Here is a 13,242-nt window from a genome sequence, read left to right as displayed (position 1 = left end):
AATAATAATCAAAAGGAAAGAAAACTAAAGAAAAAAGGGGAAATCAGTCATTTACAAATTTGGTGAAAAGGTGGGTTTTGAGTTGGGATTTGAAGGATTGCAGGGATGTAGCACTACGGATGTTTGGAGGGAGTGAGTTCCAGAGGGTGGGTGCGGCCACAGTCCGCATGTTGGTGGTGGGGATGGAGAGGAGACCGGAGTCAGAGGACCGCAGCCTCCGGGGCGGGATGTAGGGATGGAGGAGGTCCGCTAGGTACCGGGGGGCAAGGGAGTGAAGGGATTTGTAGGTGATGAGGAGGATCTTGAAATTGATGCAGGACTTGACTGGAAGCCAGTGGAGGTGGATGAGGGTGGGGGTGATGTGGTGCCAGGACTTGGTGCGGGTGAGAACCCTGGCAGCAGAATTTTGCACATATTGTAGCCTGTTCAGGGCATTACTGGGTAGCCCTATGAGGACAGAGTTTGCGTAGTCAAGACGGGAGGTGACGAAAGCGTGAATGAGAGTCTCTGCTACGGAGTCGGGAGAGATGGCCGGAGTCGGGAAATGTTCCTGAGATGGAAAAAAGCTGATTTGGTTATTGTTTTTATGTGGGAATGAAAGGAGAGGGTGGAGTCCAGTATGACGCCCATGCGAGTGGACGATTTGAGTCGGCGGTGATTTAATACAATACATTTAAAACGGATCAAGATATTCGTTTTGCATAGAAATAACTAAGATAAACACTTTGATTTAGATTCCAATTGATACCGATCGATGCGGTTCGATTTCCACAACTATTGTTTTTCGTGTTTTTGGCCTAGTTCCCCACGTGACAATATGTTCCCAAGGGTGTCTGCTGGGAGTAGAGGGCAGGGTGTCTGCTGGGAGTAGAGGGCAGGGTGTCTGTCTGCTGGGAGTAGAGGGCAGGGTGTCTGTCTGCTGGGAGTAGAGGGCAGGGTGTCTGTCTGCTGGGAGTAGAGGGCAGGGTGTCTGTCTGCTGGGAGTAGAGGGCAGGGTGTCTGCTGGGAGTAGAGGGCAGGGTGTCTGCTGGGAGTAGAGGGCAGGGTGTCTGCTGGGAGTAGAGGGCAGGGTGTCTGTCTGCTGGGAGTAGAGGGCAGGGTGTCTGTCTGCTGGGAGTAGAGGGCAGGGTGTCTGTCTGCTGGGAGTAGAGGGCAGGGTGTCTGTCTGCTGGGAGTAGAGGACAGGGTGTCTGTCTGCTGGGAGTAGAGGGCAGGGTGTCTGTCTGCTGGGAGTAGAGGGCAGGGTGTCTGTCTGCTGGGAGTAGAGGGCAGGGTGTCTGTCTGCTGGGAGTAGAGGGCAGGGTGTCTTGTCTGCTGGGAGTAGAGGGCAGGGTGTCTGTCTGCTGGGAGTAGAGGGCAGGGTGTCTGTCTGCTGGGAGTAGAGGGCAGGGTGTCTGTCTGCTGGGAGTAGAGGGCAGGGTGTCTGTCTGCTGGGAGTAGAGGGCAGGGTGTCTTGTCTGCTGGGAGTAGAGGGCAGGGTGTCTGTCTGCTGGGAGTAGAGGGCAGGGTGTCTGTCTGCTGGGAGTAGAGGGCAGGGTGTCTGTCTGCTGGGAGTAGAGGGCATGGTGTCTGCTGGGAGTAGAGGGCAGGGTGTCTGCTGGGAGTAGAGGGCAGGGTGTCTGCTGGGAGTAGAGGGCAGGGTGTCTGCTGGGAGTAGAGGGCAGGGTGTCTGCTGGGAGTAGAGGGCAGGGTGTCTGCTGGGAGTAGAGGGCAGGGTGTCTGCTGGGAGTAGAGAGGGCAGGGTGTCTGCTGGGAGTAGAGGGCATGGTGTCTGCTGGGAGTAGAGGGCATGGTGTCTGCTGGGAGTAGAGGGCATGGTGTCTGCTGGGAGTAGAGGGCAGGGTGTCTGCTGGGAGTAGAGGGCATGGTGTCTGCTGGGAGTAGAGGGCAGGGTGTCTGCTGGGAGTAGAGGGCAGGGTGTCTGTCTGCTGGGAGTAGAAGGCAGGCTGTCTGTCTGCTGGGAGTAGAGGGCAGGGTGTCTGCTGGGAGTAGAGGGCAGGGCGCTGTGTTGCAGGGTGATGGTGTTTTCTTTCTAAAGCACATCGGTTTGACTCATCCTGGTGGTGCATGCTTTCAACTAACACTCGATTTGTACTGCACTACTCTGAGACGTAACGTGTCCCTGCGGGTAATAATAATAATTCTTAATAAAATAAATAATACAAATAATTAATTTGATATAGCTCTTTTCAAGGACCCAAAGTCGCTGACAATAGGCAGAAAAGAAACAAAGAAACATAGAACCACAGGGAACAATATGAATACACAAGAACATAGAACCGCGAGTAACGGACAACAAATACAGGAGCCAGTAGGGGAGACGGTCGGGAAGTAAGTAAGGGAAACCGAGGAGGGGTGGGAGGGGCAGGAGAAGAGAGAAGGTAGGGGAGGGGAAAAGGGAGTGATGGGTTGGAGGAGGGTGGTTATGGGTAGGGAAGGTTAAATGCTAGGGATAACAGGTAGGTTTTGAGAAATGGTAGTAGTGGGAAATAAGATTGCGGACTAAAGGTTTTCAGGAATGAACACGGTACTTTATTGATTAAATGCAAAACAATACCGGAGTTGTTTCTTGCAAGGAAGAACTGGCAAAAGTCTGAATCATCACATACATATTGATCTGTGACGAGAGAAACTACCAGCCTGTCTCTCTACTATCACTTAAAATACTTCTGCATCATCACCCCATCTCCCCTGATTATGTACATAGTAATTCTACCCAAGTCACATGAAGCTCTCTTGTCGGAGCATCCCGACTTTCTGTCATGTTAATGCGCAGGCTTTTAAACATCCACGTCTACATCAGGCCACATAAATACCTAGACTATATCATTATTATTTAAACCAGGACATTCATGTATCTCTATTATTCATTCCATAACCGTTTATAGTTGATTTTCCACCACAGTAGTAAGTGACGGTACCATTGTTGTCAAAAGATGTAATTTGGTCGATTTACTTTCTGTAGCGGCTCAGCATAAACTCAGCACAAGGCAAACTAGAGACACCTGCAGGATAGGAGACAAACTAGAGACACTTGCAGGACGGGAGGCAAACTAGAGACGCCTGCAGGTCAATTGTTTGGGGAAGCGGTGGTTGTGATTGCAGAATCAAGAAAAGAGGGCAGGGTTTGATATAGGTCAATTATTTGTCCGAATGACTTCCTCTCACTGTGCCTCTCAGGCTGCACAAACGTTTCTGCTCATGTACCATATGTGTTTGTGCAAAGTGTGTATTTGCGTGTATGTGTGTGATTGCGTGGCAAATATAGGTCACTGTGGTACCCCCCCCAGGCCTTCAGGCTGACAACATAATGGGTCAGCGAGCCAGACGGAGCTCCTTGGGGAGTCCCAGTCTGTCCTCTCTGGCCGCCCAATCCAAGGGCTTTAGTCTTATGCAGGCTGAGAGGAGATATCTTTCAGTACCTGAGATTGAATGAGGTTCACGGTGGAATTCCATCTCCCAATGGCCAAGGCCCATATTTTGACGAAGGCGCTTTGAATTGAAATATGACAAAATGCTTTGTCTCTCTCCTCAGCCCAATTGAATACAACCTGTGTGTTTGATGACTTGTCGTATGTGAGTGAGTGCTTCAGGTGTCCAGTGATGTCCATTTGTTGGTTTTTATATTCCTACGGGATGCTTCTCTCTTCATGTAACTTTTTTTTTTTTTATTATTATTATCTTTTTCCCCCTTTTTCCGTTTTTCTCCCCTCCCAATTAGTTAGTCGTTATGCCAATTCCCAATCCCCCTCCTGGTCGTTGCGCACTCTACCCCCTACCGTCGGTCTGGGAGGGCGGAGACTATCGCATGCTTCTTCTGACACATGTGTACCCAGCCCACCGCTTCTTTTCACCTGGCAGCGCGGACTCTCACTGGGAGAGTGTAACGTGTGGAAGGTCACACTACCTCTTCTAGATCCTTCCCTTGCTGTGCAGGCGCCCCGACCGAACTGTAGGAGTCGCTGTTTACAACGACCAGGACCCACCCACGCCGGCTTCCCACCTGCTAACACTGCCAATTGTGTTAATATGGACGGTCTGCCAAGGCGGAGGCACCACAGCCGGATTCGATCCCACTGTCTCTGTGGTGGTAGACAGACGCTTAAGGCCTCTACATGCTACAGCAACTTCAAAGCAACTGCGCCACAACATCGACAAAGCAACGGTGTTGCAGACACTCTACCTTTATGCTTCTGCAAAATCAACGCGCAGCCTATGTAACTTGTACCCCGTACGTAGCTAGGTTCCCTAGATAGATGCCGCTTCCCTTCTCAACCAACCCATTGATAACAAGCAGAAAAATAAGCATAATTTTTACTTCCGGGCGGGGGGTTTCAAAATAAAAGAGCGAGTCTAAAAGCACCGTAAATACGTTTATTTTTTACAATATCTAACGTTACACGAACCTAAACTAATCTAAAGTTAGTTTAGGTTCGTGTTAACGTTAGATAATGTACAAAATAAACGTATTTCCGGTGCTTTTAGTCGTCGCTCTTTTATTTTGAAATCCCCCGACCGGAAGTATTATAGTGTCTGTTGCTAGCAGCTTAACTTTTGTCAGCCGGTTCTGTGCTTTTTAACGTAACTTCATTAGTTTCCAATGGAGAGGAGAGAAAGACCGGCTCACATGCAGCTCAAACTACCTGTTGGAATAAATTAATTGATTGATGTTTAACTTGTCCCTGTGTGTGTCCAGTCATTTCGACTAGCAAACGTTGTATTTAACATTACCTCAGGATACCATTGTATTTAGTTGGTTAGCTATGTAGCTAATGTGGATAGCATTTTGTATAGCACCAATGCTAGCTGGCTGGCTACAGCTTTATTTACTAAATTATGGAGGCTTTTTAATCGTCAAGGTAAGAGAGGATTTGTCATGATCAACTGAAGGCGTATGCTATGGAACAATATGTGCTTGGGTTTTCAGAAAAAGGCCAGTTATGACGCTAATTATTTAGCTAATATTGATAGCATAGCTTGCTGGCTACAACAATGGCGGATGGTATTCCTCGCTGCGGGAGTCGGACCAATATTATTCTATGACAGCCACGCCCCCATTCACTACCAACCAATCACTGCTACGCAATACCAACGCAACGGGTGTTTAGATTAGATTTTGGAGACAGGTACGCAACATCCTCACAACACAGTCTACAAGACTCTGCAACAAGCGCGTTGAAATCGCGCCGATGTTGTGTTGAAGTTGCTTTGAAGTTGCTGTAGCATGTAGAGGCCTTTAGTCCGCTGCGCTACCCGGCCGCCCATTCATTTAACTCGTGAGTCGGTGGCTACAGTTTCATCCCAAAAGTGATCTACTGACTGCGTGTCGGTGTTTCTTCTACACCACAAGAGTGAAACTGAACCCCATCCATCTTTAACATAGGAAATTAAATTAATTAAATGTAATAAAAAATTATAATATAAATTTAATTAAATATAATAAAAAAAAAATATATATATATATATATATACACACACAGGTGCAGCTCAATGAATTAGAATATTGTGGAAAAGTCAGCAGTCTTCCCCATGACCGTGTAGCTCTCTGAACCACTTCACTTCAAAGGCTCAGGAAACCTCTGCAGGTGTTTTCACTTAATGATCTGATTAGTGTGTGACACCGTGAGTACAATATTGAACTTTTCCACAATATTCCAATTTACTGAATTTTGGGTTTTAATTCGCTGTAAGCCATAATTATCAAAATTATAACAAATAAAGGCTTGAAATATTTCACTTTGTGTGTAATTAATCTATAATATATGATCTTATAGATTTTTTTATTTAATTACTGACTTTTCCACAATATTCTAATTTATTGAGCTGCACGCACCTGTATAATAGTAATAATAATTAAAAAAAATCTTCATTACATTTTACTCAATGTTTTGTTAGTGTCCCAGTCCTCTGAATGCTACATTACATGCCCCTCTCTCTGTTAGTGTCCCAGTCCTCTGAATGCTACATTACATGCCCCTCTCTCTGTTAGTGGCTCAGTCCTCTGAATGCTACATTACATGTCCCTCTCTCTGTTAGTGTCCCAGTCCTCTGAATGCTACATTACATGTCCCTCTCTCTGTTAATGTCCCAGTCCTCTGAATGCTACATTACATGTCCCTCTCTCTGTTAGTGGCTCAGTCCTCTGAATGCTACATTACATGTCCCTCTCTCTGTTAGTGGCTCAGTCCTCTGAATGTTACATTACATGTCCCTCTCTCTGTTAGTGTCCCAGTCCTCTGAATGCTACATTACATGTCCCTCTCTCTGTTAGTGTCCCAGTCCTCTGAATGCTACATTACATGTCCCTCTCTCTGTTAGTGGCTCAGTCCTCTGAATGCTACATTACATGTCCCTCTCTCCGTTAGTGGCTCAGTCCTCTGAATGCTACATTACATGTCCCTCTCTCTGTTAGTGGCTCAGTCCTCTGAATGCTACATTACATGTCCCTCTCTCTGTTAGTGGCTCAGTCCTCTGAATGCTACATTACATGTCCCTCTCTCTGTTAGTGGCTCAGTCCTCTGAATGCTACATTATATGTCCCTCTCTGTTAGTGGCTCAGTCCTCTGAATGCTACATTACATGTCCCTCTCTCCGTTAGTGGCTCAGTCCTCTGAATGCTACATTACATGTCCCTCTCTCTGTTAGTGGCTCAGTCCTCTGAATGCTACATTACATGTCCCTCTCTCTGTTAGTGTCCCAGTCCTCTGAATGCTACATTACATGTCCCTCTCTCTGTTAGTGTCCCAGTCCTCTGAATGCTACATTACATGTCCCTCTCTCCGTTAGTGGCTCAGTCCTCTGAATGCTACATTATATGTCCCTCTCTGTTAGTGGCTCAGTCCTCTGAATGCTACATTACATGTCCCTCTCTCTGTTAGTGGCTCAGTCCTCTGAATGCTACATTACATGTCCCTCTCTCTGTTAGTGTCCCAGTCCTCTGAATGCTACATTACATGTCCCTCTCTCCGTTAGTGGCTCAGTCCTCTGAAGGTTGTGTGTAATATGTCCCATCTCTTGGGTCTTTGTAAAGATCAGAGGAGTTTGATCATATTTACTGAGGATGGCCAGATAATGTATATATTTAAACATTAAAATGATAGATTATACATAATAAATGTATACACAGTGTTAAATATATATATATATTTTTTAAGGTCGTAGGGACATGCTTTGGAGGGAGGTGATTTATTTGTGTTACAACAATAAATAACAATGTTCTAACTAAATAACTAAACAATTTGTTATTACAGAGAGTAAAGTAACGGAAAAGAAAAAGAGAGGGTACTATTTGGTACTGTTACCGAATTCCTGGTTCAAATGTGAACGGTATACAATCCCAGCCCTACTTTCTGTTCTCGTCGGTGTGGGATCCTTGTACCATGATGAGTTTCCCCCAGGGGGTGGAGGAACGTCTTAACTCCTCCCCTCCTCCTCCTCCTCCTCCTCCTCCTCCTCCTCCTCCTCCCCCAAGCGCCTCACTGCCCAGAGGGAAGCAATGATGCTCATAACACCCGCCTCTGGGGTAATTAGGCTTAGAGCGTCCGATCTCTTCCCACTCTGTGGTTTGTGTGTTTATGTAATGACGCAGTTCAATCTAACCCTTCTGGCAAGAGGCAGCCCCAACCCCACACACACACACACACACACTTTACCTACTGCTCTCGGCTTTTTCAGCCGCTGAAATAAAGAACCCTTTGGCTCGTGCGATAAGAAGCCTTGTGCAGCTTTTCTCGCATGGTGTTTGTTTGGTGTTAAAAGCCGCAGCCTTTCAGTCAGGGATTTTGGGCTAAGAATAGGCTATATTTCTGCTGAGAATAGGCTATATTTCTGCCGAGCAGCTTGAATACGATGTATGAGAACTATGCAGTGGTCCGGTGTTCACTAGCAAAACACACTAGATCACGTAACCCTTTCACTACCACACTACAGAAGGTTAACCCTTTACTATCCCACTACAGACGGTTAACCGTCTGCAGTGTGATAGTAAAGGGTTAACCTGCTTTCGTGTGGCAGTGAAAGGGTTAACGATAACCGTGATTATTGGATGGCGGTCACTGGTCAGACGATGCACTTTGAATCTGGTGCGATCTCATGCTTTTCATGGTTTAATAGATTTTTAGAAAAAACTACGTTTTCTAAAGGCCGCCGTCATCGGTATTTCTTCCAGGGTGATGTTCAAGACAAACAGACGCTCTCTCATCGGACCGTAAATGGCCCGCCAGGGGGTCTGTGCCGGTTCTGGCTGCTCTGCTCGGCTAAGGGATTTCCTATTATTATGCTATTGAGTTTCACCGCTAAGGCAGTGGCTCCCGGCTTTGTAGTGGAGAGAACAACACTATAGGGGGGGGGGGGGGCGGGGGGCTCCCTCGCTAACTGCTCGGTGTAATGGTGGCCAATCGATTCTCTCTGTCTGAGCCTCCGGGCTCAATACCGCCCCCTCTTATCTTCCAGTCCGCGGCAGTCGATGCGCGGGCAGACCGGTCAGCGATGATCCCCGCTGATTGCCCCCGCTCCCCTCGTTCTCGTCGGCCCTGACGGCTCCGGTCTGGCCCCGGTGAGAAGATCAGTCGGATCGCTGCCGCGGGACCTGGTCTCCCTTCCACTTTGAGACCCCTCTCCTTCTTTGACGCTGGTCTGTAAAAGGGAGAGCGATTCCACAATTCTCTTTCCCTAATAACCGCCTGCCTTTCTCTCTCTCTCTCTCTCCCTCTCCGTCTCTACAGGCATCCCGGTATCCACGGGCAACAGTCTGGACTGTCTTCAAGACGACAACCCCCCCCACTGGCTCAAGTCCCTGCAGGCCCTCACAGAGATGGACGCTCCTCCCATCACCACGGCGACCCCTCCCCAGCCCCCTTCAACACACTTCGGGGTCCAGGTGCCCCTCCACAGAGCCGGCTGGGCGCCCTACGGGGCCCCGCCCACGGTGCACCCGGGCGGCCAGTATCACTCCCCGCCGCCCGGCTTCCAGACGGCCTTCCGGCCCGCGGCCCAGCCCCAGACAGAGCTGCTACAGAGCGCCGCCATGGACCGCCACTAGGGGCCGCCACTAGGGTGAACTGTGAACCACCTCCCCTTCCCAACACATCAACATAACCTCGCCCCCCCCCCCCCCCCCATCGAGAAACACTCAACCAAAATCAGCAGAGATACAGAAATACAAAACTATTAACAAAAATAATAACAATATTATATACTATTTTTCATTTCTTCCTCCTGATCTTCCGATGCTCTAGTGTTTATTTTTTTTATAATTTTTTTTAATTTCTTGGTTTTCAAATCGGTTGTTTGTTTGCTATAGTTGTCGCTAAGCATGCTATCCCAGCCACACATCCTACCAGCGTCCTGCATCATCAAAACCTGACATGTCATGAGACATATAGATGCATTGCGTGCGATGGGGTTGAGACGTTGTCAGGGATTTCAAACGTTTGTAGGTTATTATTATAATTTTTCGACCTCAGAAATAACTAGAGGCGATACCGTTGTCGGGGGAATGGGAACTCGGGGGAGAAAACGACGCTCTTAATGTTGATCAAAATACGACCGACGTGTCAGAGGATGTTTTGGAGGAATATGTCCTGGCATCAAGTCACTCTGCAGAAATGAGTCTTCCTGCCTTCAAAAGAATTTGCCAACAACGGTTAATCTCCCTTCCATCTGTATCTACGCAAGAGAGAGAACCAGCTTCCTCCGAAACCCCAGGGGCATGCGATTAGTACAAAATCGAGGTTTGTTGCCTCAAATCCTCGATTCTTTGATCAGGAGAGGGAGTACTGTTGCTTTTTTTGCTTTTTTTTATGCACCGGATGAAAGGAATTATAGAGAGAAATTGAAAAGCGGAAGTTAAGCCTAGGCTGAGCCGGTTTTCTTGGGCAGGAGGGCCGTGGTGGAAGAGATGTGAATGCCTGTAGGGGCCACAAACACAGTCTCCGTTGAGTAACGCAGTGATTACTTCACGCTATATATAAAACGTGTAGGCGGAGATGGAAAGAGGAGACGGCGTCTGGGTTTTAGGGACCCGCCCCTCCTGTCTCAGTCCTTCCTGTGAGGAGACGGCCCATTGGTCGGTGTCGGGAGAACTCCCTCCCACCTCCCTGTGAGGAGACTGTCCATTGGTCGGTGACTGGAGAACTCCCTCCCTGTGAGGAGACGGTCCATTGGTCGGTGTCGGGAGAACTCCCTCCCACCTCCCTGTGAGGAGACGGTCCATTGGTCGGTGTCGGGAGAACTCCCTCCCACCTCCCTGTGAGGAGACGGTCCATTGGCCGGTGTCTGGAGAACTCCCTCCCACCTCCCTGTGAGGAGACGGTCCATTGGCCGGTGTCTGGAGAACTCCCTCCCACCGACACCCTCGCCGTCCCACAGCCGGACCTCTGTATCAGAGGGTAGTGCCCTTTTCCAGGCTAGAAGGTGGAACAAAGGCGGACAGAGAGAGGAGACGGACCGCTGGGAAGCGTCTCGGCACAGAGAGTGCGTTCGGGACAATGAGCGCCACCATGTGGCGCCCTGTGTAGCTGCAGTCACTCGAAACGGACCCTCGGCCCATCGTCACGGATCGGCTTTGCAGACTAAAAGCTTCCGACTCTGCGTGCGACGCCTGCATTCGAGTCTCTCTGGGCGGCGGAGGGCGAGAGGAGGCGTAACCTGCTGGGGGGCGGGAGGTTTTCCAAGGGAATGTTTTGCCGCGCGGGTTGCTGTCAGGCGATTTTTTTATTATTATTTCTTAGCACGGGCCGGGTAAGCACTTAGATGATAGTTGGCATTTATATGTCTCGTGTCAATTTTAGAGATTTAAAAATCAGGGCGATAGGGGCGTGGCGTATTTTCAAACATTTCTAAAGGATATTTGTGATTTTGTTTAAAAAGAAATGCAAAAAAATGAATTAGGCTTGAAATCTCCCAGGTTTGAACCGGGGTTGGATCCTCCCAGGATCTGTTCTGGTTCTCCGGGCTGTGTGTGCTGGGATGGCAGAGCTTCAGGGCAATGCAACCAATCACTAACACGAGGAGCGGGGGGGGCGGCGCAGAACCTGGCCCCCCACCTCGACATCATCCAAAACTCCCCACTTTCATTGGTCTCAAGGCTTTTGTTTCGTTTTTATCATTTCTGCATTTAAGGTCCTGACAACTTTCAGTATTTCAACAACAGTATTCTTGAGGATTAAGAAAACTGATGCAGTCTAACTGGATTTTACACACAATGCTAAAAATGAAGAGCTGAAGGAATTGCACCTCTACAGGTCTGGAAGAAAGAAAAAAAAAACGACTAAATCTTAAATAAAAGAGAAAACATGACGTCTGTGTTTTTAATTTTGTTTCTTAACCATTTCTTGTCGCTCTCCCCCAGGTGAACAAATAAAGGTTTTGATTCACTCTTATCAAGAACAGCTTTTCAATCTTGTGTCTTACGTTAAAACATTGTCTGATCCGAGTGATTAGCGAGCGTGATCTTCACGGCCTCAATAGATGGATCCGTAGCTCTAATCCATTATCGTCAAGCCTTCAACCAACCGGACGGCTGGGTAGCGTAGAGGTCTAAGCACTCGCCTACCACCACAGAGACTCTGGGATCTAATCCAGCTGTCAGCGGTACCTCCGGCTCGGTCAGTCGTCCCTACGAACACAATTATCAGTGTTAGCGGGTGGGAAGCCGGTGAGGGTGTGAGTCCTGGTCGTTGCAAACAGCGACTCCTACTGGTCGGTCGGGGCGCCTGTTCAGCAGGGAGCGGATCTCGGGGAGAAATGGCGTGAACCTCCACACGTGTTGCGTTCCCCCAGTGAAACTCCTCACTGGCAGGTGAAAAGAAGCGGCTGGCGACTCCACATGTATCGGAGGAGGCATGTTCAGTTCAGTTCAGAGTTTTTATTTGCCACATGGAATCATACAATCAGAGTTTCTTCATTACACAATCATAAATATCATTCCATGGACAAAAGGAGCAGGAAGAAGAATAAATCGTATAGTTACCTGCCCCTTATTCCTAAACTAAACAAGTATTTACTTAATGGTCGGCGTACAACCTAATTTACACAAATAATAATTTATACCATTATACAAGAAACGCACAATCCACAGTTAAACAAGAAAAAAGTAAATAATAATAATAATAATAAAGAATAAAAGAAAGAGAAAACAAAAGAAAAGATCTCACTATTCAGATCACATTTGATTTTCATACTGACTAAATATATTTTTTTTATTTATTTTTTTGAATTGATAAACACTATTACATCCCTTAACACTTTCAGTGCCGGCCGTGTTTTCCTTTTTACCCTGTTGAATGCCACCATCCACGGCCAATGTTAACGTTAATATCGCCTAATCTATGTTTTAAATTATGGCTATGTGTCTAATCTGCCCGTCGCTTATCAAAGACTCTTTCTCCAGTCAACATTGGCAAGTCAGATTGTATTTGTATCGCTTCATTTCCGTTTGATAGCATTTTGAAAATCACCCGTTTTCCGGGGGGAAACAACCCATGCCTATGATAATCGCCTTTTACTGGAATATTCCAGAACGTTGTCATTTGTCGGCCTATTTATGAATCGTTTTCAAATAAACGCTAGATGATTGATAGTATATGTGTGCGCACGCACGCTCGTGCCGTGCGCTGATAATCGCTGCTCTTATTTCCTCATGGCTTTTACAGTCAAAACAGCCATATCACATAAACGCTTATATATCCGTGAAAACGAATCTGATTATCCTAACACTGATAACATAGATTCCTTACCTGAGGTCAGATGGTATCCAAATGGTTTATTCCAATTTCCGATCGCCATTCGAAAAAATCGATAAATGTATTGATCCATCGTGTGTACAGTATAACACATGATCCACGCGGCTCAGAGGCTCCAGAATGAACTCTGGTAGACCCCGGCTGCATCAGTGAAAAGTAAAATGTGGAGTCAGAAATCAGTTCTCCCATTCACTTTCATTGAGTCCATTCCAAAAGGGTGATTTACCATCTGGGAGACGATAGGGGGCGCTTTTTTCACATCTGAGCGCCGGCCGTCCCTGGATCTCCAACGGTAGGCTCGCGTGATGCAATATGATTTCAGATCGCTAATAACATTTAAATACCCGAGAATACTCGTGACCGTGGCATTCAACGGTCGGGGCGTAAAGCCGTGAGTGGCATACAAAGTGTTATGCTCGCTATGGAGAGAATTCCACAACTTTACACCAATAACTGAAGGACACGTCTGTTTAAGTGTGGTACGTGCAAACTTAAAATT

At 47.4% G+C, this 13,242-nt stretch overlaps 1 protein-coding gene across 2 annotated transcripts in view; it reads left to right on the top strand.

Annotated features, from left to right (window-relative positions):
• The window catches only part of cnot4b (CCR4-NOT transcription complex, subunit 4b), a 139,072-nt gene extending 127,734 nt beyond the window's left edge, over positions 1-11,338 (top strand). Inside the window, exon 13 of one of the 2 annotated variants that reach the window (XM_084330029.1) lies at positions 8,724-11,338. In XM_084330029.1, the coding sequence (XP_084186155.1) occupies positions 8,724-9,040 (317 nt within the window). In that variant the 3' untranslated portion in view covers positions 9,041-11,338. The remainder of the gene's footprint in view (positions 1-8,723) is intronic. The other variant, XM_084330030.1, reaches the window with a different exon arrangement.
• Positions 11,339-13,242: the final 1,904 nt, after the last annotated feature.

This window comes from Notolepis coatsorum, assembly GCF_963971535.1.
Source record: "Notolepis coatsorum genome assembly, chromosome: 15".
Lineage (NCBI taxonomy): Eukaryota > Metazoa > Chordata > Actinopteri > Aulopiformes > Paralepididae > Notolepis > Notolepis coatsorum.
This window is presented reverse-complemented; position numbering and strand designations above follow the sequence as displayed.